Source organism: Lissotriton vulgaris, chromosome 5, assembly GCF_964263255.1.
Source record: "Lissotriton vulgaris chromosome 5, aLisVul1.2, whole genome shotgun sequence".
NCBI classification, from domain to species: Eukaryota; Metazoa; Chordata; class Amphibia; order Caudata; family Salamandridae; genus Lissotriton; species Lissotriton vulgaris.
This window is the reverse complement of record NC_141693.1, coordinates 820,699,327-820,727,169: the sequence shown is the minus strand read 5'-3', so window position 1 is coordinate 820,727,169 and position 27,843 is coordinate 820,699,327. Positions and strand designations below refer to the sequence as shown.

General features: G+C 47.1%; 1 protein-coding gene across 3 annotated transcripts in view; it reads right to left on the bottom strand.

Moving 5' to 3' along the window:
* LOC147711647 (WASH complex subunit 2-like) overlaps positions 1-27,843 on the bottom strand; it is a 735,247-nt gene that overhangs the window by 583,068 nt on the left and 124,336 nt on the right. For all 3 annotated transcript variants that reach the window (XM_086922303.1, XM_086922305.1, XM_086922304.1), the window contains exon 12: positions 4,242-4,308. In XM_086922303.1, the coding sequence (XP_086778429.1) occupies positions 4,242-4,308 (67 nt within the window). The remainder of the gene's footprint in view (positions 1-4,241; positions 4,309-27,843) is intronic.

The following is a 27,843-nucleotide window of genomic DNA, read 5'->3' as shown; positions in this document are numbered from 1 at the left end:
AACAAACATACTTCAACATACTCCAAACAAATGAAGGGGGCCTAAATGGATTATTGCAACCCAACTCCATACTACTCATTTCGAGGACTTCAGAAGGATGGTTGGTCCTCCTGGGAACTGGCTTGCTTGCATACCAGTTCAGGGAGATCCTGGCCTGGCAATTTGGGATGGACTTTTGGAGCAGGGCCAAGACTGAATTACAAATGGCTGGGTCCACACTGAGATTCATGGTGGGCAACAGAACGAAGGGTTGTTAGGTTTCCATTTAGTTCGCAGTTTTAGGGTAACCAGAAGGAGTCAGTGAGAGTGGGCCTGACAAACTTTGACCAGTAGGCTAAGGTGACACTGGGCTGACAGAAGGCCCAGAATGAATGGCATAGGAGTGCAAGAGACGAATACCAGCATCACAAATAGATGATTAGATTAAATGAATTACTGCACCTATCTCGCCTTGAATGAGAAATACAAAAAAGTGATGGCAAAATACTTGGAATTGATTGCAATCACTGGTAATTACTTGGGCCACATCACAATTCATCAATTGTTTTCCCACAATGCCACTTCATACAGGAACCAGCCATATGCAAATAAGCCTTGATCCTGGTCCTACTCCAATAGACGTATTCCAGCCCGAACTACCAGGCCAGGCCCACAGGACAGCATCCCACGTTACCCATTCTTAGTGCTGAAAAGTGGAAATGAATCACAAGCCAGCGAATTAAAAACCTCAGTACATACATTTTATGCTATAAACGCATTTTGAGTCGTATCCAATGCCTCAAAATTGTAACACCTTGTAGATTTTATTGTCATTCATACTTTAATAGCTTGAGTTGATCACTCGGTAATCAAAGTCCTCGTCTTCACCGCAGATATAGCAGTGGCTGAAAACTGATTATATGAATAGTTATTTGCCATGTGACTCTCTAACCTTACCTCTTTTCAGAGTAAGCTTGACTGTTAGGCCTACTGCCCATGCCCATGGCCATGGGCCTACTGCCCATGGGCTGTCAAAGTGCATAGATTGATTGTCCAATGGCTGTCCAATTGGAGTGCAGTGGTTTTTAGCACTGGGACTTAAAGGGCAAATAAAAATATTTATCCAGGATACAGCCCTATATATACTTACTTCTGCAGGACCCAAAGGCAATGTCTTTCAAGGTACAGACAATAGACAAAATTCTTTGTGTCCACTGTTAACAAACCTTTGACTGGTTTAGAAATGGCCAAGAGGAGTAAAGAGTGCATGAGGAGAATATCCTCTGGTTACAGGTGTGTGAACTGACATTAATAAAAAGGGGGAGAAGCTTATTTAGGCTTTTAGGAGTCCGGGCCATTAAATTGTGTGGTACGCATATAATAAGGCAGGAATGGGACGGCAACCAACTCTAGGAACATCAACACCCGCAACAGTCAAGACCTGCTCTAAGTTGTTAACATAAAATATAAATAGAAAAGGAGCTAAAATGCAACCCTGCCGTACCCCTCTCTGCAGTTTAAGTTGCTCTGTGCATTCACCATGTCCGATTTTGACACTGGTTAGGCCATTTTATGCATTTTGATGTATACCTTATTCACTGCCCTTCCTCCATCACTCACCCTCACAATTGCACTTTGATGCACCTACTCCCCCCTTCCCCTTCAGGGTCACCTATAGATAAACTTGTGTTGAAAAATGCTATGTTTGAACATGATGCATCCTATGTTCAATGAGAGTAGATATTTTCAATTTGATTAAATATTGTTTATTTTGCAATCTGGTGATGTTGATGCTTATTTAATTGTTGCTTTTCCACTGGGACCCCCCCTTTATTGTAGAGCAAAGTTGTGAGGACTTGGGCTAAAACTGTGAAAACTAAATCAACTCCATCTTGGTTTTAATCATGTGCATAGATCAACTTAGGATGGCATAGAAAGACCAGGTAGTGAGATATGGGTTTCTCCTTCTGGCATTTGCAAGTGTTTCTCAAGGTAATATCTACAGGAGGAAGAATACACTGTTTAACAAACGTTACCAAATGTTCCAGGAAGGAGTAGTTAAATATATAATGAATATAGGACTGTTTGCCATGGAGGGGAACTGAACCGTTTTGTACATTTCCATCACTGATGGAGGAGATATCTCTTTCTATGCTTAAGAGTTTTTGTCAGACATTTTGCTGGAGCTCCAGGAGCTCCCATGTTGTTCAGCTAAATAAAACCTCGTTCTCAAAGAACAAGCTTATGAATTTTTAAGGTTTGGGCATTGACACAGTGAGCCAGGACCTTGTGTCGGCCGAGGCAACTGTTGTGCGAACAGCATCTAGGGCATCAACAAGGTGTTTAAATGAGCAGGGTCAGCATTATTACCATTTTGAGGAGACTGTGGTGGAGTCACACTGCTTGCACCTCTGCGGATCTTGCAACCTAGTGATCTTCCTCTGGCCCAGATACAAAACCCACCACTCCAACAAGCATGGTGTGCACCCCTGGTGAGTACTTAGATCATGATGCAGGCCTCTACTTCATTGTGGTGCTCCTGCAGCACGCAGGCATATCTTTTGTAGGGACTGCAGACTCTTTTAGCGCCTTAAGGCTTTCTGGTGCTCAGGGGGAACTTAGCTAAATTCAAGTTCCTGAGTGCCCACTGTCCACGTAGGTACATATTCTATGAATGTGCTGAGTCTTTGGCGACTCTTGGGTGTCACCCCAACATATAGGTGCAGTTCCTCTCCTTGTATGAAACCAATATTTTTTGTGAATCTTCTGAGCACTATCTCCCGAATGCAATGGCACCTACAATGTCCATCCTGAGAAGTAAGTCAGCTGTCTTCCCTGTAGCAGGGTTCATGAAGTGTCTCCTGGCAGTCTAGGTCAAAGATGTTCGGTTTCTAATTCCGTACCTGGAAAGGGAATTTGGCAGGAATTACCCTAACCTTCTAGCGTAGAGAGTTTCTTGTCACCATTGTTTGAAGATCCCAGTTTTTGGTAGAGAATCTAGACATACTTGATGAAAGCTTCTCACTACATCCGTAAATTAAAGTTGCAGACAGTAGTTGTGTAATCCAACTTTCAGCTTTGAGACTGGTTCTGGGCAGTTCTGCCCCTTCTGATTATTGCATTCAACTTCAAAGGTACGAGTAGGAACTGGAGGAGGGGGCAGGCTGGAAAGCAGCAAACAGGAGAAATTCAAGGGCAAGGGAGGCTTCCCCCATAACTACAAATCTTTCAAAGAATAATAAGCCAGAGGGCAAATAGAAATTCCATAGCTTTAAAGTGGTCCTCTGTGTTCTCTTCTCCACAACCAAAATTCTGACCCCCTATAAATCATCTTTGGACTGTCTGCAAAAGCCCTGCAATTCACATCTGCTGCCTAGGTTCTCTCCAACCCAACTGCATAAATACAATTTGGATGTAGAAAATACAAAATGGATTCCAGTACTATGGCCACATGTATCACATAACTCCATACACAGATCCTCTATTCACAGAAAGGTGAACATATACATTATCCATGTCCCACATGGCCAGTTACAACTCTACAATTACAAAGGTAGGTAAAAATCAGCCTTTCCACTACAAATGGTATTGCTGCCACCAATGCAAATCAGATTCGTAAATCATACGTTCTTATATAGCGCCCTTCACCGTAAGGTTTCAAGGCGCTTGCTTTGGGAACCCGTCCTGGCCTTTCCCTGCGAGATTACCCCTACTGGGCATCCCCAAGGTGAAGACCAGGCATCCCATCGTGGTGGGGCCGTAGTGGAGATTAAGCAAGCTATTGCCCAGAGTTGCAGAGTGTGAACCCACGATTCCAGTAGGCACAGAGGGGAGAATTATCGATTCCGTGGACATTTTGAGCTCAAGGCCCTGCCGCGTCGGGGATTGAACCCTGGTCCCGGGTCTGACCTCTGCATCAGGGACTGCCTTCTCTAACCGGTGAGCCACACTTCTCCAATGTCATCCCAATGGAGCCCGGTAACTATGTGATTAGAGTTTACATGGTGCCTCTTCAGAACACAGAGCTCTTCTCTTGGTCTCAATTGGATCAAAATTGCCTCCAAAGCACCTGCACCACTGTCATGTTTGCTGAGGTTGGGGCTCAAAAATCTTCTGCTGGTTGCACGTATTTCCAAAACATGCAAAGGAACGTTTTCAATACCAACACATCCTTTCTTATAGGGGAAGGAGAAAAACTGATCGAACAACACTTCCATTTGCATTTACATCCATAGACCAAACCTGCAATATCTCATTCTTACCTTCATTTAATGGAGTCTTAATTTCTTTAACCTTTTTAACCCTTGGAACATCAACAAAAAGATCATCCTAAAGACAAAACAAAATGATAGTTCATTAAATTAAATACATTTACAGAAGCAAATAATTAATTTTCAATAATTTTTCGGACTTTATATTACATGACCACATCAATCAAAAAACATTAAGATGGACACGGACAGTGGGAAGAGTATCTAATAATTGCATTTGATGGAGGAAGCGGGAGCTAATACCAATACACACAAGCAGAGTGAAAAGGTAGGGCCACTGCAACGAGTTGAGCGCCTTAGTGGCATCATACCCGAGTGTGAAGGTGATGCAGAACAACTAAAATGGTGCGAAGATTGTGGGGCATATGTAGGTAATTCACATTTTGCGATTCTCAAATAGCGATTTTTAAGGAATCGCTATTTGAGAATTGCAAAATGGAATGTGGGTAAAAATTCGCAATTTGTTTGCGAATCTCAAAAACTCCCTAATTGCGATTCGCAAATTGCGAATCGCAATTAAGGAATGAGTGTCCCAGTAATTCCTATGGGCCAAGAGGCCCATAGGAATGAATGGGGATACATTCTCAAATTGCGATTTTCTATGAGAAAATCGCAATTTGAGAATCGCAATTCCAAGGGTGCCAGGGTGTCCAAAGGACACCTGTTGCACCACTGGAATGTGCCTGTAAGTACATGTGGCGCACATACATGCCCTAAAGGCTTGTCTGTGCGCCACATGGCACTTTGAATTAAAAAAAAATGTATTTTGAAAGGAAATCGTAAAATACCATCTACTTGGAGTAGGTGGTATTTTGCGATTCCTTAAGCCCAAATCGCTATTTTACAGGCACCCCTAAATAACATTTAAGGAATCGCTTCCAAGCCTCGCCACTCCCCGGAGGATGGTTACCCCAGGGGGAACAAGCAGGCTCACTGGGTCTCAATTGTGCAGCCATGAATGGAGAGATCAGCTGGTGATATAAAACAGTGACTGGGCTACCAGCTGCGCACCACAGGACAGCAGAGGGTCTTCAGGGAGTGCCACATTGGGGGTAGGGTGGACTGGAGGGTATTAGGAGCAATAGCAGTGGTAGTGTTCATCACAGTCAACAAGTAGTCACCTTGTGACTCCAGCCTTTTGGCGTACAGGAGCCAAGAACAGAAAAGCCAGAGAGGGAGTAGTATTGTGCACTCATCCGCTGCCAGAAGGTCTCCAGGCCCTGCTGGCGCGATCTCAGAACCAGCGGATTGGAGCCAGTATCAGTGAGAGGTCGGGAGGTGCAGCAATCAGTGCAAACTGCAGTTTATCACCCAAGCAGGAGGAAAGGCAGTCTTGTGGGGCCCAACTAGAGCCATCCATAGGCTCAGGTGGTGAGGCCAAGGCGCACACGTTACTTACCTTCGGTAACGCTATATCTGTAAGAAACATTAGTTAGTGTTAGATTCCTTACCTTAGAATATCCCTAGGCGTCAGACTGGATCCGGAAAGTTCTCGTCATCCCGGCGTTGTGATCGCCGGGATGACGTCGCTGGAGTATTTAGCCGCCGCCCTCGCGCGCTGACGTCAGTTCTGTACATAGCTTTCCGCGCCAGGAACGCAGAACCATGCAAGAAACCGACACTGGTGCCATGAAACTAGGGCCCTGAAAGGGATGACCCTAGATATCGGTTCGCAGAACGGGGAGGATGGGTGGGGCGGTAAGGAATCTAACACTAACTAATGTTTCTTATAGATATATCGTTACCGAAGGTAAGTAACGTGCGCATCTGAAAGAAACACATTAGTGTTAGATTCCTTACCTTAGAATAGATACCTCAGCAATACCAACCCCGGTGGTAGTCTGCAAACCAAAATCACACCAGAAAGTCCTGGAGAACTGAATGGCCAAAGAAGCCGTCTTTCCGGACTTGGCTGTCCAGGCAGTAATGCTTGGCAAACGTTTGCAGCGAGGCCCACATAGCTGCCTGACAAATATCCTGCATAGGGACTCCCCGTCCCAAGGCAGTAGTGGCCGCTGTGGCCCGAGTGGAATGGGCGAGCAGCCCCTCGGGAGGATCCTTCTTATCCAAGGAATAACAGATCTTGCTGCATAAAACGACCCACCAAGATATGGTCCGTTTGTGCACCGCTCGTCCCTTCTTAGCGCCTACGTAGCCAACAAAAAGTTGGTTGTCCACCCGGAACTGTTGTGTGTGGTTCAGGTAAGAGGAAAGCACATGTTTTGGGTCCAGACGGTGGAGCCTCTCTTCCTCTTTTGAAGGATGCAGAGGCGGAAAGAAGGTGGGCACGGTAATGGTCTGGCCGATGTGAAAGGCAGTAACCACCTTGGGTAGAAAAGAAGGACAAGTCCTCAGAACAACTTTGTCTGGATGGACAGAGAGGAAAGGAGGCTTAGATGAAAGAGCCTGGAGCTCACTCACTCTTCTGGCAGAGGTGATAGCAAGCAGGAAAGCAGTCTTGAGAGTCCGAAGACAAAGAGGACAGTTGTGCAGTGGCTTAAAGGGAGCACACATGAGAGAGGTTAACACCAGATTCAAGTCCCACTGAGGCATTACAAAGGGAACAGGGGGATACATGTGAGTAATGCCTTTTCAATAATCTATTTACAACAGGGAGAAGAGAAGGCTGATCAGGAAGCCTTAGAAAGGCTGAAATGGCCGAAAGATAGCCCTTGATAGTGCCCAGAGCAGAGCCCTGCTGGGCCAGGGGAAGGAGAAAGAGCAGAAACTCTGAAAGAGGGGCAGAAAGGGGATCCACAGCCTTTGCTGTGCACCATGCCACAAATATGTTCCACCTTCAGGCGTATACCATTTTTGTGGAGGGACGCCTGGCTGCCAGAATGACATCTCAGACTTCAGGAGGCAAGTCAAATGGCATCAACTCCCGCCGCTCAATCTCCACGCATGGAGGTGGAGGCTGGACAGGTTCGGGTGGAGGACCGTCCCCTGTTGCTGTCACAGAAGGTCATCCTGAAGAGGCAGTCGAATTAGGGCATCAATTGACAGACTGAGTAGCTCAGGATACCAGTATCTTCGTGCCCAATCCGGAGCCACAATGATGACTTGGGCCAGGCCGCGCCTGATCTTCTTCGGCATTCTGGGCAGAAGTGGTATAGGCGGAAAGGCGTATAACAGACCGCAACTCCACTCGCGACGAAAAGAGTCTCTGAGCAAGTGTCGCCTTGGAAATTCCTACACACAGAACTGATGACGTTGCGCCTTCTCTTCGGTGGTGAATAGATCTAATCAGGGCTCTCCCCACTGCTGAAAGAGACCTTGCGCCACGTCCAAGTTCAGACGCCACTCTTGATCCATCATACACCGACAGCTGAGTTTGTCCGCCCTGGCGTTCAGAGAACCTGCCAGGTGTTGAACCACCAGGTTGATGCCCTGATGTTCCATCCATGTCCAGAGACACAGAGCCTCATGACATAGGGTCCAGGACCCCACTCGCCCTGTTTGTTACAATACCACATGGCGGTAGTAATGTCCCTGAACACCTGCACTACACTTTCCTGGACAGATAGAAGGAATACCTTCAGTGCAAGTCGGATCGCCCGCAGCTCCAGAAGGTTGATATGGAGTCGGGACTCCGCCGGAGACAAGAGGCCTCTGATCTCCGCCATTCCCATGTGGACCCCTCATCCCAGGAGGGATGCATCCGTCACCACTGTGTGCTCCGGTTGGAGTAGGGAGAGGGATCTGCCACTGACCGGAAAGCTGGAAACACGCAGAACTCAGCGCCCTTCTGAAAAAACCCACAGCTGACCCCACCGAACTCAAAAACTACCGCCCCATCTCGCTCCTTCCTTTCCCGGCCAAAGTCATCGAGAAAGCTGTCAACAACCAGCTTGCCGCCTTTGTCGAAAGCAACAAATCCCTCGACCCCTCACTGTCCGGATTCCGAGCCAAACACAGTACTGAGACCGCACTCATCGCAGCAACAGATGACATTCGAACCTTACTGGACAATGGAGAAACATTCGTCCTCATCCTCCTTGACCTCTCCGCAGCCTTCGACACAGTCTGCCATAGCACCCTATTACAGCGCCTCAGTAACATCGGAATCCAAGGAAAAGCGCTGGAATGGATCACCTCGTTCCTCACCGGAAGAACTCAGAGAGTCCGGCTCCCTCCATTCAAATCAGAGGCCTCTGAAGTCATCTGCGGCGTGCCGCAAGGATCGTCACTCAGCCCCACCCTCTTCAATGTGTACATGAGCCCCCTCGCGGCCATCGTTCGCCAACACAATCTCAACATCATCTCCTACGCCGACGACACCCAACTGATCCTCTCACTCACCAAGAACCCCAACACCGCCAAAAACAACTTACACAAAGGAATGAAAGAAGTAGCCGAGTGGATGAAGCACAGCCGTCTGAAACTGAATTCAGACAAAACAGAAGTCCTAATCTTAAGTACCTCCCCCTCCGCCTGGGACGACTCTTGGTGGCCAGAGGCCCTTGGAAAAGCACCCATCCCGACGGACCACGCACGGAACCTGGGCGTCATCCTGGACTCCTCACTCTCAATGACCAGACAAGTCAACGCTGTCTCATCATCCTGCTTCAACATTCTTCGCATGCTCAAAAAAACATTTCACTGGATCCCCACCGAAACTAGAAAAACGGTCACTCACGCACTGGTTACGAGTCGCCTGGACTACGGAAACACCCTATACGCCGGTTCCACCGCAAAACTCCAGAAAAAACTCCAACGCATCCAGAACGCCTCAGCCAGGCTCATACTTGATATCCCGCGTAAAGAACACATCTCTGGTCACCTGAAAAACCTCCACTGGCTCCCCGTAAATAAGAGGATTACCTTCCGCCTCTTAACCCACGCACACAAAGCACTTTACGAACTTGGACCCGAATGCCTCAACACACGACTGTCCTTCTACACCCCCTCCCGTCAGCTACGATCCTCCAACCAAGCCCTTGCCACTGTCCCTTACATCAACAAAGCCACCATGGGAGGTAGATCATTCTCCTACCTGGCAGCCAAAACCTGGAACTCTCTTCCCACTCACCTTCGCCTTACTCAGAACCACCTAGCATTCAGAAAGCAACTTAAAACTTGGATATTCGACAAGTAATTTCTTCCCCTTCCTCAAGCGCCTTGAGACCCTATGGGTATGTAGCGCGCTATATAAATTTCTGACTTGACTTGACTTGACTTGACTGACCCAATTGCGGTCTGTGAGCCACCACTGCAACAGTCTTGCAGTTCCCTCCGAGATCAGGATGTGTTCGGACAGGTTGCCCTGGTGGCTTGCCCACTGGAACTTCAGGTCTCACTGCAGAGCCCGCATCCGCCACCTGGCGTGATGTACCAGCAGGATGCAGGAGGTCATCAGACCCAGCAGCTGTAGGACCATCCTGACCGAAACTCGGTATACAAGGCCGAAAGATCGGAATCAGATCCTGAATATCATGAACACGCTGCTTGGGAGGATAAACCCGAAACTGCGCCGACCCCAGAACCGCTCCGATGAAGAGGAGCTTCTGGGAGGGACTCAGGTGTGACTTCGGCATGTTGATGGAGAACCCTAGCGAATGCAGGAGGTCGGCCATAGTCTGGAGGTGGGAGACGACTGTTTGGGGCGAGCCCGCCTTCAACAACCAGTCGTCGAGATAGACTAGAGCCCCTAATCTGCGCAGATGAGCTGCGACCACCGCCATCACTTTCGTGAACACCCGAGGGGCACTGGTGAGGCCCAAGGGGAGCACGGTAAACTGAAAGTGCTTGAGGCCTACCGTGAACCGCAGGTAACGCCGATGGGCCTGCAGGACGGAAATATGTAAATAAGTGCCCTGCAAGTCCAACGCCACCATCCAGTCTCCAGGGTCTAGGATAGCCAAAACCTGAGCTAACGCCAGCATCTAGAACTTCTCCTTTCGGAGGAAGCCGTTGACGCTCCTGAGGTCCATGATAGGGCACAGGCCCCCTTTTCCCTTCTTGGGAACCAGAAAGTAGTGGGAGTAACAACCCCGTCCTACTTCTGGGCCAGGAATGTGCTCGATGGCCCACTTGGTCAAGAGGGCCGAAACTTCCTCTTGCAAAAGTTGCAATTGATCCCCCGACATGCGGTGGTACAGTGGTGGCATAGCTAAAGGGGTCACCTCGAAGGGAAGGGAGTAGCCCCTTCGGACGATTTGCAGCATACACCTGTCCGAAGTGATGGTACGCCAGTGAAGCAGGCGATGGTGAAATCTGCCTCCCACTGGCGTGGAATGGGCCTGAAAGCTCCGACTAGGAAGGCTTTGAGGCAGATCCTGCAGGAGCGGATGTGGACTGACCGGCTCTGTCTCCCTGCTCCGCCACGGCGGAATGCACATCCGCGACCGCGCTGAGGTTGGTTCTGCGGCCTGTGGCTGGACGAACATGCAGTGGTGCCCCTTCCGTAGCCACGAAAGGAGCGAAAAGCAGAAGGTTGCTGGTGCTGGGCCGACAAGCCCAAGGACCTGGCCGTAGCCCTGGAGTCCTTAAAGCGCTTTGTCGCCGAAGAGGCGACGGCCATCAAAAGGCATGTCCATGAGAGTGCTCTGGACATCCCCTGAAAAGTTCGTGGACCTCAGCCAGGCATGACGACGAATCGCCACAGTTATTGCAATCGCTCTGCCCAGCGAGTCCGTGGTGTCAAGTGCACATCGAAAAGAGTACCGTGCTGCATCCCGCCCCACAGCAAGAGCCTGGGCGAGCCGTGTCCTGGCCTCCTTTGGATACTAAGGCAGCACGTCCACCACTGTATCTCACATCCCACAGAGAGTGGGTGTAACGTTGAATAAAAGGCATGCAGTATTAATGGATTGCAACCCTAGGCTGATGGAGGAAAACAGTTTCTTGCTAAACTGTTCCATCCTTTTGGATTCCCGGTCCGGTCCGGTGGTGCGGTTGGGAAGGCGATTTGGGACGTGGAGGCCTGGATAACCAGACTCTCAGTGGTGGGGTGGGTGGACAGAAAGCAGGGATCGCCCAGAGCTGGGCGGTGGCCCGGGCCACGTTCCGATCCACGGAGGGAACTGTGGTGGGCTTGGACCAAGTGCCTATCAGAACGTCAGTGAGGGCTTCATTAAACTGCAGTAACGGCTCTGAGGAGGTTACTGGCGGTTGAAGCACCTCGGTGAGGAGGTTAATCCTCATGGCCGCTGCAGGGAGTTCAAGGCCCAGGGCTGTGGCCGTCCTGCGCAGCACCACAGATCGGGAGGAGAGAGAAAACCAGTGGCAGGCGAAGTGTCTAGACCACTGGCCTCCCCAGCTCATCTGCCCAGTCCTGACTTAAATGGTACTGCTGTGAACCCTCCCAGTCCTCCCCTTCATCCGTGTCCTGATAAACAGGCAGAAATGACGGAGCCGGGGCATAGGTGAACAACTCACCAGTCGGCGTCGGAGACGGCGCAGATCGGCACCAGTCCTACGCCAGGCCCGGGCCGGGGCTGAAACTAGGGCCAGCGTCGCCCGAGGACGACGCCGGAGGTGGCTCCGAGGGGGCGGTGCCGGCGGAGGCGTCATGAGGTCAACCGGCGTCGACCGGGATCCAGGCCTGGACCCCAAGGGGTCCTGCAGTGCAGGGACCGAAGTCGCTGGTGGCGCCGGGTCCGAAGTAGCAGGCTGCGCCAAAGCCGCCGGCAACACAGGGCTAGGACCACCAGCCGGACCCGCGGGGCCCGAAGGCCCGCCGGCAGGGCCCAACGGCAGAAAGAGAGTCCTCATGTCCACGAGGAAGTCTTGAATCTGCTCCAGTCGCATTGAGCCCAGGGAGGGTGTGGGGCTAGATGCGACTGCGCGGGCTCTGCCTGAGCCGTGTAGGCGGCGCCACCTGAACCCTCGGCAGAGTTGCGCGACCGGCGAGGGGAGGTCGAAGAACGATGGTGTTTCTTCGACTTCTTTTTGCCATGCCTCGACTTACCCGAGTGCGAGGACTTGGATCCCGATGATCGGTGATGACTAAGGCTCAGCGACCGGTCCCTCGACTTCCTCCTCGACCGGGACCTTGAGCGTCGCGGAGCCGACTGCCGGAGCAAGAGTAGCTTATGGGACCGCTCCCGTCTAGCCTGCGACGTCAAGGCCTGGCAGTCGGGGCACAACTGGTCATCGTGGTCGGCCCTTAAACAGTAGCGACACCGGCGGTGGGGGACGGTTACCGACATCAGTCAGTGACAGGTGTCACACGGCTTGAAACCGGGCATCGCTACGGGCACCAGGAGTCCGGTCAACTCGAAAAAGATAGACAAAAATGTCCCAAAAATTATTCCAAAAATGACTAAGGGTACGGTCTTCCCGGAACTGTGCTTGCTGGTGTGAAAAAAAAGAGGGACTGACATCAGCGTGCAAGGGCGGCATCTGACTACTAGAGCGACGTCATCCCGGCATTCACGACGCCGACGACGGACGCGAAGCTGCAGGCGACGCCTACCGACACGCAGGGGTACTGCGGACAGAAACTTTCCGGATCCAGTTTGACGCCTGGGAATATTCTAAGGTAAGGAATCTAACACTAACGTGTTTCTTTCAGATAAGCCACCTAGTAAGTGGTGGAGCTCAGCGCCAGGCCCACTGGTCACATAGGCCGCACCTCGCCCGGCAAATCCGGCTCCCAGAGCCCTGTGGGTGAGTGGGGGCTAGGCAGTAGCCACCACGTCTTTCACAGTTCACTGCCACAGCTGAGCTGTTTTCAGCATTCTACAGCTGCTAACAGACCGTTTAGGAGGGCCTCATTTCACCATGGGCGGGTCGCGGCCCAGGTCCCCAAACCTTAGTGCATAGCAGCAAAACAGGGTTGCAAAACTCGGCCACCAGCAGTCCCAGCCACTTAGAGAAGCCATTGAGATACATAGGTGCGGGGTGATGGGTTAGTTGTGAACAGGATCCGTGCAGGATAAGGTGATTGGACAGCAGAGCCCTCTTAGCAAGCAGCCATCTTGTGGCACGCTATGCTCCGTCCCCATCTGCAAAGTTTAATAGAGGAGGAGTTGGGCAGGCATCCCTGCGTAGAGTAAAGTTAAAAGCAAAGCCTTTCTCGGTCTTCGTCACAGTTTCCCTCTGGGTCGAAATAGTTAGGTATTCCATTATGACCAACAAGCAATCTAGAAAGTAAAAGAAGAACAAGTTACTTACCTTAGGTTATGCTTTTTTTTTGGTGGATACACTATCTGTATCTAATAGTAGATTACTCACCTGTAGACAAGGCTTAATTTGTAAAATATAAAGTCCAGCTGCTCAAATATTTGTCGGAGACCACACCCACTTTCCCAGCTCCACCCACTTATTTCACTGGCTTCACCCATTTAATCTATTGGCTCCACCCAGATCCTCAACTGGCACTGCTAAAAGTCAGATGTAATACCCAGTCAAAATTTCAGCAAGAGAGCCTTCCTCATAGTAAGGTTTTGATAGGAGGTTCCCCAGCCCTGTGCTTATCAGCTGATAGAGGTGTTTGGGGGGGCGTGGGGGGATAATTCTCCTCTCAAGAACATTTTGTAAAAAGGAAGACCAAAATGGTGCATAAGACATTTGCCATTATATATTTAGCTGCATTAACTTTCAAAGCATAGTTAATCGTAAATGATGACCTGAAATAAGCACCCAGGCCAGATAGCATGGGAATGTCACACAAGCACCCATGTCATAAACCGTGGAAATATCAGATAAAAGCACCCAGCCCATTAACAGTGGAAATGTCACACATAAGTCCTCAGGCCAGAAAGCATGGAAATGTCACACGTAAGCACCCAGGCCACAAAGCATGGAAATGTTACACATAAGCACCCATGCCATAAACCTTGGAAATGTCAGATATAAGCACCCAAGCCATTAACCGTGGAAATGTCACACATACGCCCTCCTGCCAGAAAGCATGGAAATGTCACACATAAGCACCCAGGCCATGAACCACGGACATGTCACCCATAAGCTCAGGCCATAAAGGAGGGAAATGTCACACACAAGTGCTCACTCTTAGACCAGGAAGCATGGAAATGTCACACAAAGGCACAATGGCCAGAAAGCATGGAAATGTCCGACAAAGGCACCCAGGCCAGAAAGCATGAAAATGTCACACAAAGGCACCCAGGCCAGAAAGCATGAAAATGTCAAACAAAAGCACCCAGGCCAGTGGCGCTGGAACAATTGCTAGAGTGCAGTACTAAAAATTACCGCTCTTTCCTTCTTCACCTCTGTCACAGTCTTACTTCTTTCTTACTACACCTTTCCTTCTCTACCTCTTTTTTTCTGTCCCTCTCTCATCTTTCTGTGTCCCTTTTCCAGTATCAATCGATTCTCCCTTCCTCACCAACAACCATCTCTCTACTTCTCCCTCTCTTTATGAACTTTTTTATCTCACCTCTTACTCTCTACCTCTTTACCTCAACCACTCTCTAGCTTCGTTTCACCTTCAGCTCTCTTTCACTACCTCACCTCTGTCTTTTTGCTTCACCTCTCTCAACATCTCCTCTTTCTGCCCTTCAGCACTCCAATTCTACCTTTCTTTCTACCTCTCTACACCCGACTCAGTTATCATTCTACGCCTCACTTTTTTACCTCTTTCTTTTCCTCACCTTGGTTTCTCTAGCTTGCACCCCTATATAGTTATCGTACTGTAACCACCCACATTCTACCTGCCACTGCTTTCACTACTTCTCTCTTCCTAGAGTGCTCTCTTACTAAGCTCTTTCTACTTTACCTCTCTTTCCCTAAAGTTTCTATATTTCTTTCCTTCAGACAGCTTTTTATTTTCTCATCCACACATTTTGCTGAACAGAACAGCTGAAGAGATGCAAATGACCCAGGTCCCACACTAGCTGCATCCTGCATTTTTATATTGAGAATTTAGACCATGCAGTGCGGTGCCACAACATAAATGAATCCTCAACATTAACAAAAAACAAATTCAATGTCATTAAGGGCATTGTACTTGCATACGGTGCCCGGCGCCGGAGGCTTGGTGGCTCAGGGCAGGCCTGGCCTCTGACTCGTCACTCGGTGGTTCACTTCACAGTTCACCCCATAGATATGAAGTGAACTGTGAAGTGGACCACCGAGTGGCCTGCCCTGAGCAACCAAGCCTCGGGCACCGTGAGCAAGTACAATGCCAGGGGCCACGACTAGGCGGCTGGAAGTGAAAGCAAACTGGAGTTCAAAGAAGAAACATTTGTGGACTTACTGAACAGAAAGCGTGCACACAGACTGAATAATACAATGATTTTTGTATTCTGTTTGCTTCATATTTTTGCCATTTTGTAGCAATGTAAGTAATATTTTTCACTAATGTAAAAGTCGCTATATTTTTTCACCTTTAGAGAATGAAGACATTAGTTCAGCTCTACTGGAATTCACACATGTTCCCATATATATATATATATATATATATACATATATATATATCCTACTGGCGGTCGCCAGTAGGTATATATAGTTAGGACCTAGTTTCCATAGGAAATCTGCAACATTCTATTTGGAATAACTTTGGCGTCGATTGAGGAATTTGCGTGCAATTATCCAACATTTTGGCCAGCTCAGTTCTGCTCCTTCCCTGAAAGTTTTGGGGGGATTCGTCAAGCGGGGGCTAAGAAAAAAGGGGGGTCCCAAAACGTATATTCCCCATCTTACTTTCCATAGGACGTTTAGACACGGCTACAGCCCGAACCGCTGAACGGAATTACACCAAACTTGGCAAAATTGTAGGGACTGGTACGCAGAAGTGCCTTTTGCTTAAATGGTGTAAATCCCTCCAGTAGTTCCTGAGAAAATCAAAAGAGAAAAAATATATATATCTATAGCAGCTTACTGTAAGCTTACTATATACTCTGTACCATTCCGAGCATGAGCTGCATGCTGATTGGCTGCCAATGTCTGTCAACACTCCAAACCAGAAAGTGTTGGCAGCCATCTTGTGCCCCGGTAGACTGAGGCACAGGAAAGCAGAAAAACAAAGGTGCAAAACACGCAAAGGGAGCAGGGTAAAGGCACCCTGACCCCCTAGGCCTGCTCAGGGGGTCCCACAAGGACCCCCCAGGCCCAAAAAAAAAATATATTTTTTTTTAATCGAGGGGTAAGCGTACAGGATAGCACCTCATTAAAAAGCATTACAGTTAATAGAAGGTTTTAAGACTTTAGTTAAATTATAAATCATTTGTTGATGGTACCATACTCATTTTAGGAATTGTGGTGTGTTCTAAGGTGATTTTACCATGTGAAAAAGCCTTCTGCTGGGATATCATGAATCATGATTGAAAGAAAACTATTATCTAATGCTTTTCCCACAGTGGTTTGGAAGAGGATCTATAAGCTAAACTGAAAGCCTATTTTCTGTAAATTCACATTATCTTTCTCAGTCATGTGAGGATGAAGTCTGACATTCTCAGTAAAACATGTTCATCCAACAAGGACAGAGACTGTCAGTTGATTTCTTTGTGTTCTACTGCAGCCTCCTATAGTGTTCTAAAGAACAACTAGAGTGCTAACAGTCCTACTTATTACAAAGGTATGGCACACCTGAAGCCATCTTGATTGGAATAAAGTGGTAACTCTTAAAACATTTAATTTAAAAAGGAACAAAATGTGGGGGTATATTTTGCCATAGAAAGTAGGATTAGTGCTGCAGAAAGAAAAATTAGGGCACATTTTGAGTGGCTTCTCAAATCCTCTTCTCTTTCATTAAAAAATTCTGACATGCAGTCTCCCAAGATGGCCACCAGAGACAAAAGAGCCCAAATGTAGCCCAAATATCACCAAGATGTAGCCCAAGTATAGCCCAATGACAGAATGTCCCAGAGTGTTCTAAAGAACAACTAGAGCGCTAACAGTCCTACTTATTACAAAGGTATGGCACACCAGAAGCCATCTTGATTGAAATGAAGTGGTAAGTCTGAAAACATTTAATTTAAAAAGGAACAAAATGAGGGGGTTCATTTTGCCATAGAAAGTATGATTAGTGCTTCAGAAAGAACAATTAGGGCACATTTTGAGTGACTTCTCAAATCCTCTTCTATTTCATTAAAGACATTATGACATGCAGACTGAAACATGCACTTTGAATACCAGCAGCAGACTTCCCTGGTGAGCAGTAGCTTTACTACAGTGATCTAATGAGCAACTAGAGTGCTAACATTCAGAATTTATGGCAAATGTGTGACACATCTGAATGCCTTCCTGATGGAACCAAAGTAAACAAGCATTGAAAATGCAATAGATCTCGCTCTCGTTTAAGTTAAAGCCATTCGGTTTGTAATGAGGTGGCTTTTTAGCTTTGCTTTTTTAGTGTTTTCAAACTTTCATATAAATAACATGCATATGTATGCATATATGTATATGCATGCATGCATTTATATTTGTATTTATATAGATATGCAGATTATATTTGTTTATATATGTATGTACATATATATATACACACATACATATATATAAATGCATATGCATATATAAGCATATATATATATATGTGTGTATATGTGTGCGTGTAGAGAGAGGTAGAGAGGTAGAGGTAGAGACTAGTAGAGAGAGGTAGAGAGGTAGAGAGTAGAGAGTGAGTAGTAGAGAGCAGAAGAGAGAGAAGCAGAGAGTGATTAGTAGAGAGTAGTAGAGTGAGTAGTAGAGAGAAAGTAGTAGAGAGTGAGTAGTAGAGAGAGAGTAGTAGAGAGTGAGTAGTAGAGAGTGAGTAGTAGAGAGTAAGTAGTAGAGAGTAAGTAGTAGAGAGTAAGTAGTAGAGAGTAAGTAGTAGAGAGAGCAGTCGAGAGTGAGTCTAGAGATTAGTAAAGAGTGAGTAGTAGAGAGTAGCAGAGAGTGAGTAGTAGAGAGTGAGTAGTAGTGAGTAGCAGAGAATAGTAGAGAGTGAGTAGTAGAGTTAGTAGTAGAGAGTGGGTAGTAGAGAGTGAGTAGTAGAGAGTGAGTAGTAGAGAGTGAGTAGTAGAGAGAGAGTAGTAGAGAGTGAGTAGTAGAGTTGTAGGAGAGTAGGGTCTGCTTTCCTATGGTCACCCCATTTTTTGCTTTTTGCTTCACTGGTTTTCGACTTAATGTGGATCTGGGCCTGCTAATCAGACCCACAGCCTGCTGTTCTCTCTCTAAATTCACAACCATGTACTTTAGGTACATAACCAATTGGACATTGGGTCACCTTATCAGCCCCTGTACAGTGTACTATAGGTACCCAGGGCATAGGTGCATCCAAGGCCTACCAGGGGCTGCAGCATATCTTTTGCCACCCCTGGCTGGCTATCCAATCTGACACAACTGGCTGATCACTCAGCTGGGGCAAGGTGGTGTAATCACCCCTTGCTTAGATATAGTATACCTATATCTAAACCTATTACTTGCTAACTTTGGTTTGGCTTTATCAAAACAGGTCGTGTAAGGTGTCATACGCTTTGGAATACCACCCCCTCGCCAGTTCTGGCGACGGGGGTAGCATTCCACCCTTCTAGAGGGAGAAGACATGTTACTTTGCTTAAACGCGGTTAAATCTAACCAGAGCCCCAGCATCACAAAATGGATGCTGCTGCCACAGACACAAGTCTGGCCTCCTGCTGCTGACCGAAACTCCGGCAGGGGAGGCCTGGACAAATGGTATCCTGTCACAAGGAGGTGTTACACCACCCCAGGCAGGAAGGAGATAGCGGATGGTAGCAGGGAGGGTTGAGTGAAACTAGACACTGCTTGGGGCGCACAAGGCGTCCCATGCATAGTCCATTTCAAACCGGTGCTGGGGCACTCCAGCCGCAGCTCTGGCGCGAAACTGGACAAAGGGAAAGGGGTGTAACCACCCCCTTCCTGGGTCCCACCCATAGGAGGGACCTAGCAGGTGATCCAGCCCCTTGATTTGGAATAAAGGTAGGAGCTGTGCCAATGCAATTTAGATCATCCTGACTGAAACTTTGAAACTAAACTCTGGACTTCGACATCCTACTCAACGTAGAAGACTGAAGAATCTCCCTTGTGGTCAAGGAGTGGCCACCCTGTGCAAGCAGGCACCATCAGCGCATCGAGACCCTCTTTGCCGCTGCCCCCGCCGGAGCTCGAAATACAGAGACCGGCAAGACCTGGACTCCCAGACTTCCAACAGCCCGATCCACAGTCCTAGCAAAGCTTAGACCCGTGGAGGCGACGAGAGTCGTGGGACCAGCCATCTTGAAAAGTCGACAAAGTTCTTCCAGTGCAGCTCCCGAGGCACCCTCGACGCTGTGCTTTGGGGTCTGATAAGCCCCAGCCCCGAGCAGCCTGTGCTCCAAAGATCACCTCTCCACACTTACTGAGTGCTGCGTGGGGCCCTTTTGCACTTTTCCTGCTCGACGTGTTGTCCGGTCGCTTGCCCGTTGGCTAGCGGCCTTTGTGACGATGAAACCTCGAAACTACACTGCTGGTCTGGTTGCTCCAGACTGGCCCCAGCTCCCCTGAAAAGGAGCCATCGATCTGACCTTCCCGGTCCGATCAAGAAGACATCTTCAAGTCCTGTGTGGGTTGCCTTTGCCAAGGCTTGGTGACTCAGAATCGAGTACCGACACTGCCAACAGCAAGAACCTTCTTGGGACAGCACGTGTTCACCAGCTGGTCATCCTCGATCCTTCCTGGTCCACGTGGCAGCGGAGACAAACACCTCGACATCACCTGATTGCAACCCGACATCGCCTGGTTCCTTCCTGGTTCCTCGCTGGTCACTGGCTAGTGACCTGAACTCTGTCCCCTCTGCTTTCAGGTACTCAACATCTTCGATCCACCCTTCGATCCAACCTGACTATTCTCTCCTGGCCGCCTGCAGCATCTTTTCCTCCAGGCTCCATAGAACTTCACGACTAAACCTGACACACTTTGGCACCTACACACCCGCTTCCTGTGGGTGAGGTAACGATATAACTCCGGTGCTCCTATAGTGGTTTACACCTCTAGTGTCCTAGTTTTAAGTGGTTCAGTTCTAGTCCAGTCGGAAGTCTCCGAAACCTAACACTTTCTGATTTTTACGCACCATTGACTTGTATGGTAAACGGGGTTGCCTATAGACACTGCACCCGTATCCTGTGGGCCTCTCCCGACCTAACCTTCGGTAGTCCAGGGTAGGCCCAGCGATTCCCAAGGCCCTAGGCCTGTTCATTGTTCGTGACCTGGTACTTATACCACTCTCTTAATATATGGTTTGAGGGGCCACCCGGCCTATCCATAATTGTGCAGCTTATTGTATGTTATACTGTGTTCTTTGTTTAACGTTTGTGCTCCTGTGCTCATAAAGAGTTAAGAGGATTATTCTAGAAATAAATACATATATTTTGTAATATATAACTTGTGTGGTGTCCTTTCATTTGGTATTTTAAAGGATTGCATATGGTAAAAGAGCTGGCTTCACATGCCCTCTTGAGTTTAGCGTAAGACTGCTTTTGTCCATGCTACCCCTAGGATAGCTGGTCTATAAGGTTGACTTACAACTAATCACCATAAGGGTCGTTTGGACTGGTGCAAGGTGCTCACTAGAATAGTGAACACCATATACCAGGCCAACTTCTCACATTGGTGTGCAGCGGTTGGGATTTGAGCTTGCTGTTGTTTTACCAATTGTAATCTTTGACAAATATCATTTGAAAGATCACATAAAGTACCTAGATGCATATAAACAAAGCTAGTGAGGAGTAGAGAGTAGTAGAGAGAGAGTAGTAGAGAGAGAGTAGTAGAGAGTGAGTAGTAGAGAGTGAGTAGTAGAGAGTGAGTAGTAGAGAGTGAGTAGTAGAGAGTGAGTAGTAAAGAGTGAGTAGTAGAGAGAGAGAGAGTAGTAGAGAGTGAGTAGTAGAGAGTGAGTAGTAGAGAGTAGTAGATAGTGAGTAGTAGGGAGTGAGTAGTAGAGAGAGAGTAGTAGAGAGTACTAGAGTAGTAGAGAGTGAGTAGTAGAGAGTGAGTATTAGAGAGTAGTGGAGTAGTAGAGAGTGAGTAGTAGAGAGTAGTGGAGAATATTACAAAGTTTGGCACAGCACCACTTGCACAACAAGTCCAATCAAATAATATCACTTAGAGTCCTTATTGAAGCGCTGAATCTTGGTGTATATTCAAATGCTTTTATTTTCCTTACGTTTATATACCACAGCCAGCCGACGCGTTTCGTTCTGTACAACAGAACTTCTTCAGGGCGTTCTTATTTCCTTCAAGTTATGTCAGTATCCTGTTGTCATATAACTAGATATTTCTTCAAAATGTTAGACGAGACGTAAATACATTCTTATTCAAAGTGACTAGGTATCAATTTTACCCACACAATTCGGGCAGACTTGAGTAATTTATAGCATCCTCAAAGTCAGTCTTTCAAAAATTCCAAAGTATAGGACATGATAATCCAAATACAAATGTTTCTCAAGAAAAGTCATTTTCAATCGTTCGGAATATCGGCGTTTGGGCAGATATGACCCACGGACATGGTTTATGACTTTTCTTGAGAAACATTTGGATTATCATGTCCTATACTTTGGAATTTTTGAAAGACTGACTTTGAGGATGCTATAAATTACTCAAGTCCATGGATGCTGCTGGGAACGCCCCCAGCAACACCCATTGCACACCCCTTTAATGCAGGACACTGCGTTAAAGGGACTGATATTTATCAGGCAGGATTACGCCACAAAAAATGGCTTAGTCCTGTCTGATAAATATCACTCAGTCTTCTGCGCCACCGGATCGTCACAAAAAGTGCATCATTCATGACATGGTCAGTGACATCACTGAAGGCATCACTGATGACATCATCCATATGACAATCAAATACACCTCATCACACACTAGTATAATCTTTCATCACTCACTGTAAAATAGAAAGTGCCATATTTGAAAAAATTGAAATTTCTAAACACCCACTCAGTTATTCATAGAACTATACACACATCTAATGACTTACCTATAGATTCAGTGTTATATGCAGTGAATAATCAACAGAACACTATCAAATATACTTATACACCTATTTCAACATTACACACCAGCACACATTGTATTCACTTATAAAGACATCCTTCTGACTCATGCAAACAATTGATTATACTTACATTTACTCACCTACACACTGATACAAACACCACTTCATCTATTTATATAGATAGTAACTCACACTTTATGTGTTATAAAATCACTATTACAAGTATACAGTTATCCATATACTGACTCATACAAATCACTAAGTCTTAGGCACACTTAATTAGATATAACTGTCACATACACTGCCTTTTTTCTCAAGTTTAATGGAGATGTACCATTGAGAGAAATATTTAATCACCACCACACCCATAAACATATACACTCACTGAAACAACTGTTATAACATGAAGTCTTAACCTCATATACCTACTGAATGAACTATTCACACATTTTTTGCCAATCACACCCCCCCCCACCAAAGCACATAGACATTCATTTACCCACATAAATACTCAGTTAGGAAAACATTAACAAATATAGGGGGTTATTAGGATTGCGGATTTTCCGCATCCTCTGGGCCGGCGGAAGCCACCGCCGGCCCGGAGGATGCGGAAAATCCGCAGCGGACCCACCAAAGACCCACCGCCACATTAGGATGGCTGGTGGGTCCTGGTTTCCGTCCGCAGCTTTTCCGACGTGGCTGGCTTACAACCGCGGTGGAAAAGCTCTAATATGGTGACGGTGTCTGTCAGACACCGTCTGCCATATTGGGATGGCCTGTTTCAGATGGTTTTCCACGGCGGGTTTTCCGCCGTGGAAAAGCATGTGTAACTTCACTGCGGGGGCCCGTTGCGGGCCCCCTAGGTGAAGGGGGTGTGGGGGGCGCACATGGGGGTACCTATGGTACCCCCCTGCATTTGTATGCGGAAAGCGGCAGGCACCGCGCGGTGCCTGCCTCTTTCTGCATACAAATGCAACACCTGCATTTTTAACATTGCCGCAGGTGCAGCTTGAAGCCGCACCCGCCGCAATGTTAAAAATAGAGGATGTGACCGCCAGGGTGGCGGTCACATCCTAATTGCACAGGAGGGAACTCCGCATGCCATGCGGAGGTTCCCTCCTGCTCTGGGGTCGCGGACCTAATGAGGCCCATAGTCTTTAACATAGCAATTAAGACAAAGCAATAAAGACTTTCATACAGTTTAGTAACTACACATTATATATAGTGAGACTCTACAAATTAGTCAAGGAAACAATCAATGACACTGTTACTAAATCCACCATCCACACATTTATATTTATATATCCACTCATTCTTCAATGCAAAGTGGTGTATTTATAATACATATTTAAATATCAAAGCAAACCACATTCACTGGATGATGTCATCAGTGATGTCACTGACCATGTCATGAATGATGTAATATGTGACGTCATCAGCAGTAGATTGCGGGCGCGCAAGATATAGTGAGTACAACTAACTATAACGGTGGAAGTTCAATGGTTTTGTATGAGTAAAATGTCCAGTTAACTATAATTTATATATATATTTATATATACGTGTGCGGACCTTCGCGTGCGCAAGCTGCATGCTGATTGGCTGCCAATGTCTGTCAACACTCCAAAACAGAAATTGTTGGCAGCCATCTTGTGCCTCGGTAGACTGAGGCAGAAGAAAGCAGAAAAACAAACGTGTAGAACTCAAAAAGGGGGCAGGTTAGAAGCACCCTGACCCCCTAGGCCTGCTCGGGTGGTCCCACTAGGACTCCCCAAGGCAAAAAAAAAAAAGAAAAATCGCGGGGTGCGCGTACCGTGTGCGCCCAGGTCCGCGTATGTATGCGTACGGTACGCGGACGGTACGCGTACCTTTCTGAGAAAGCTGCATGCTTATTGGCTGTCAACACTCCAAACCAGGAAGTGTTGGCAGCCATCTTGTGCTCATTAGACTGAGGCACAAGAAAGAAAAAACAAACGTGTAGAACACAAAAAGGGGGCAGGGTAGAAACACCCTGACCCCCTAGGCCTGTTAACCCCTTCGCTGCGGCGGCTATTCCGCCGCAGCGCTAAGGGGGTGGGGCGGCCGCACAGCGGCTCCATACTAGTGACGGAACCGCTCCGTCACGGCTCGCGGGTGAGCTGTGCTTGTGATGGAACGGTTCCGTCACGAACCCGCCCGCCCATTAAAGCGTCAGTGCAGGCGCTGAATGTGCCGCGCAGGCACGGCGAGCGGGCCGTGACGGAACCGTTCCGTCACAAGCACAGCTCACCCGTGGCTTGTGACGGAGCGGTTCCGTCACAAGCATGCAGCGGGTTAAGGTGGTCCCACAAAGACCCCCAAGGCCACATTTTTTTGTTTTTAAAACATGGTATGTTTTTTTAAAAATTACCCCCCAGGGGGACCAAATCGCGGGGGCATAGAGATAAAGAAGTGTGGGGGGTACCCAATCCCCCCACACTGCCCCGGGGACCGCCGCCCTCTCGGGCAAAGCAACACAGCCCCCTGGCGCATACTGGAGGCTCCTGGTTGGCTAGTTGGCCCCCAGGGATCCCCTGTATGCAAAGGGAATTAGTTCTCCCTCTTCAAACATGCACGGGGGCTGCGTTGCAGAGAGGTGTAAAAAAGGGTGTGGCCTTATTACACCTCTCTGCAATGCAGCCCCCTGGCGCATACTGGAGGCTCCTGGTGGGCTAGTTGGCCCCCAGGGACCGCCAGTATGCAAGGGGAATTAGTTCCCCCTCTGCAAACACGCCCGGGGGCTGCGTTGCAGGAAGGTGTAAAAAGGGGCGTAGCTTCATTACACCTCTCTGCAATGCAGTCCCCTGGCGCATACTGGAGATTCCTGGTGGGCTTTCAGGTCTTATATAGGCAGGAATAAGCATTAAAAAAAAGTTTGAAATTCACTGAAAAAACCATAGGTTTCAGGCCTTATATAGTTAGGAATTAGCATTTAAAAAACCTTGCAAATTCACTGAAAAAAACATAGGTTTCAAGCCTTATATAGTTAGGAATTAGCATTTAAAAAACCTTTAAAATTCACTTAAAAAACTATAAGTTTTAGGGGTGTTCTAGTTAGCTGGACATTTCACTCATACAAAACCATTGAAATTGCTCCTATATAGTTAGTTGTACTAACTATATTTCGCGCACTTGCAATCCACTGCCGATGATGTCACATATTACATCATTCATGACATGGTCAGTGACATCACTGATGACATCTCAAATGACATCACTGATGACATCACTGATGACATCATCCAGTGAATGTGGTTTGATTCGTTATTTAAATATGCATTATATATATATATATATATATATATATATATATATAGCAATTTGCACTGAAGAATGAGTGGATATATAAAAAAAAAATTGGACGGAGGATTTAGTAGCAGTGTAATTGACTGTTTACTTGACCAATTTATAGTGTCTCTCTAAATATAGTGGATAGTGACTAAACTGTGTGAATGTCTGTATCACTTTGTCAGTTGTTGTGTAAACTGGTTCTCCAGTTGGTATCTAGCTATGTGAAAGTCTATATTAGTTATTGATTAGTTAACTGAGTATTTGTATGGGAGAGTGAATGCGTGTGTGGTTCAGTGGGGGGGTGTGTGACTGCCCAAAGATGTGTGAATACTTGATTCACTAGATATATGAAGTTAAAACTACATGTTCTAACAGTTGTTTGGGTGAGTGAATATCTTTATGGGTGTGGTGATGAGCAAATATATTTCTCAATGGTACAAGTCCAACAAACTAGAAAAATAAAAGGCAGTGTATGTGTCAGTTGTTGTATATAAATAAGTATACATAAGACTCAATGATTGTGTGAGTGACTGTATGGATAACTGTATACTTGTAATAATGATTTTATGATTCACTAAGTATGACTTACTATATAAATGAATAGATGAAGTTGTGTTTGTATAAGTGTGTAGCTAAGTAAATATGTAAGTATGATCCATTGTTTGCATAAGAGAGTAGGATGAGTAGTGAGTTGCCCATATTTTCTAGGCTGGAACCCGATCTCTGGCTCCTTTTGTCAGAACAGCCTGTACTTCTTGGAGTGGAGCAAAACAGACAAGTGCTCCTATGCGAGACTGTCGGATACCGGTGGCTGGTCGAAAAAAATGTCAAGGCATAGCCTCAATGGACAATCTGGAGAACCCACCCGTCAGAAGTGATATTTTGTCAGCCCTGGAGAAAGTATCTGATCCGGTCTCCCAAAAGATGGTCATGTTTTTCCAAGAGCAAATTAAAGTGGCTTGGATGCGGTTGCCGGAGAGGCAGGTGACTGGATAGTTTGCTGCACACAAAGGCCTACTCATTGTCTGCTTGATCCGTCTCCCAAACCATGAAGGCACTGAGGAGATTACTTTGAGGGCAGTGGTCCTTGGCATGACAATCCTCTGGAGTAACCTCGAAGGGGTTAAACTAGTGAGGATACTATTTTACAGGGGTAGGAAGGACTAGGGAAAGCACTGTGGCCTACCTTACTTTTTTTTTTTACAGCCTTTTCAATGTTTTATTTTCAATTGCCCGCCTTTCTTTAAAGCTTTCCAATGCTGAATTGGCTTTCTTGTCAAACAGGTAAGACCCATAAAACAGCATGTCCATTAAAGAGATTTGCATGGGTCCAGAGAAGGCCATGGATTGCATCCAAGAATGCAGCTGAATTATCACACTAGTGCCAACTGGTGGTGCCAACTGCTCTGCCAAAGCAGTCAGTACTGTCCAGTCAAGAGTTGATAATGTACTTTGCTGCATCCTGATCATCATGGTTGGTAGAGCCAAACTGGCTCGAAATTCCTCATGGGTGCCATCAAGATTTCGTCAACCATGTTCCATTAAGCAAGGGTAGATCTTCTCAGCAAGCAGTTGGTATTGATTCACTGGAAGGAAGGGTTGGTTGAGGAAAACAACTCCTTCCCAAAGGTCTCACATTGTTTAGAGTCTGTTAGGGCAGCTGTTTGAAAAAAACTGGGGGTTACTCTACTGGTAGAAGCCTGGTCCGACAAACTATATGATGTGGGTTGCTCTGTTAGGAACAAATCAGAATCAGGGTCACCTGGAGTCGGTCTGTGGTGTCTTCCTGTCTGTCTACCGGATGGCAGGAACAGGGCTTAGACCAGGTGCCCATAGGATTGTCAGTCAGGGCCTCATTAAATGGGTATAAGAGCTCTGACAAAGATTATCCAGGTCATAACACCTCAGAACATTGCTTTTGACTTTCATAGTGGGTATTGTGCATCTTTTCATCATGGCAAAGCAGGCACTCTTGTGTTGGTGGTACATGGTAGGAGACCAAAACCCAGTGTCTGGGCAAGTGTCCAACCCACTGTCATCTTGTAAATCCAGATATAAATTGCTGTCCCAATAATGTTGTGGAAAATACTCCCCATCATCATGATTGTCATTATCAAAGGCTGGTTGGCTCTGGGAATAATCTGAACCACGACATTGGTGGAGTGCATCTCTGAGCTAGAGGTATAGTTTGGTATGAATCAGAATGAATTGTGTAAGGGTGCGTCAGTATGGTGTTGAGATGTGATCTCGGAAAAAGTAAAAATGGATCCAGGTCAGAGTCAGGTAGGATAAGAGGGACACAGTCATCTCTGGCTCCAGTGGTGTGGATGCTCACACTTATGTCTCAGGAACTGGGGTGGACTGTGGTGCCATATTGAAAGTCAGCTCTGGCATCAGCGCTGACCC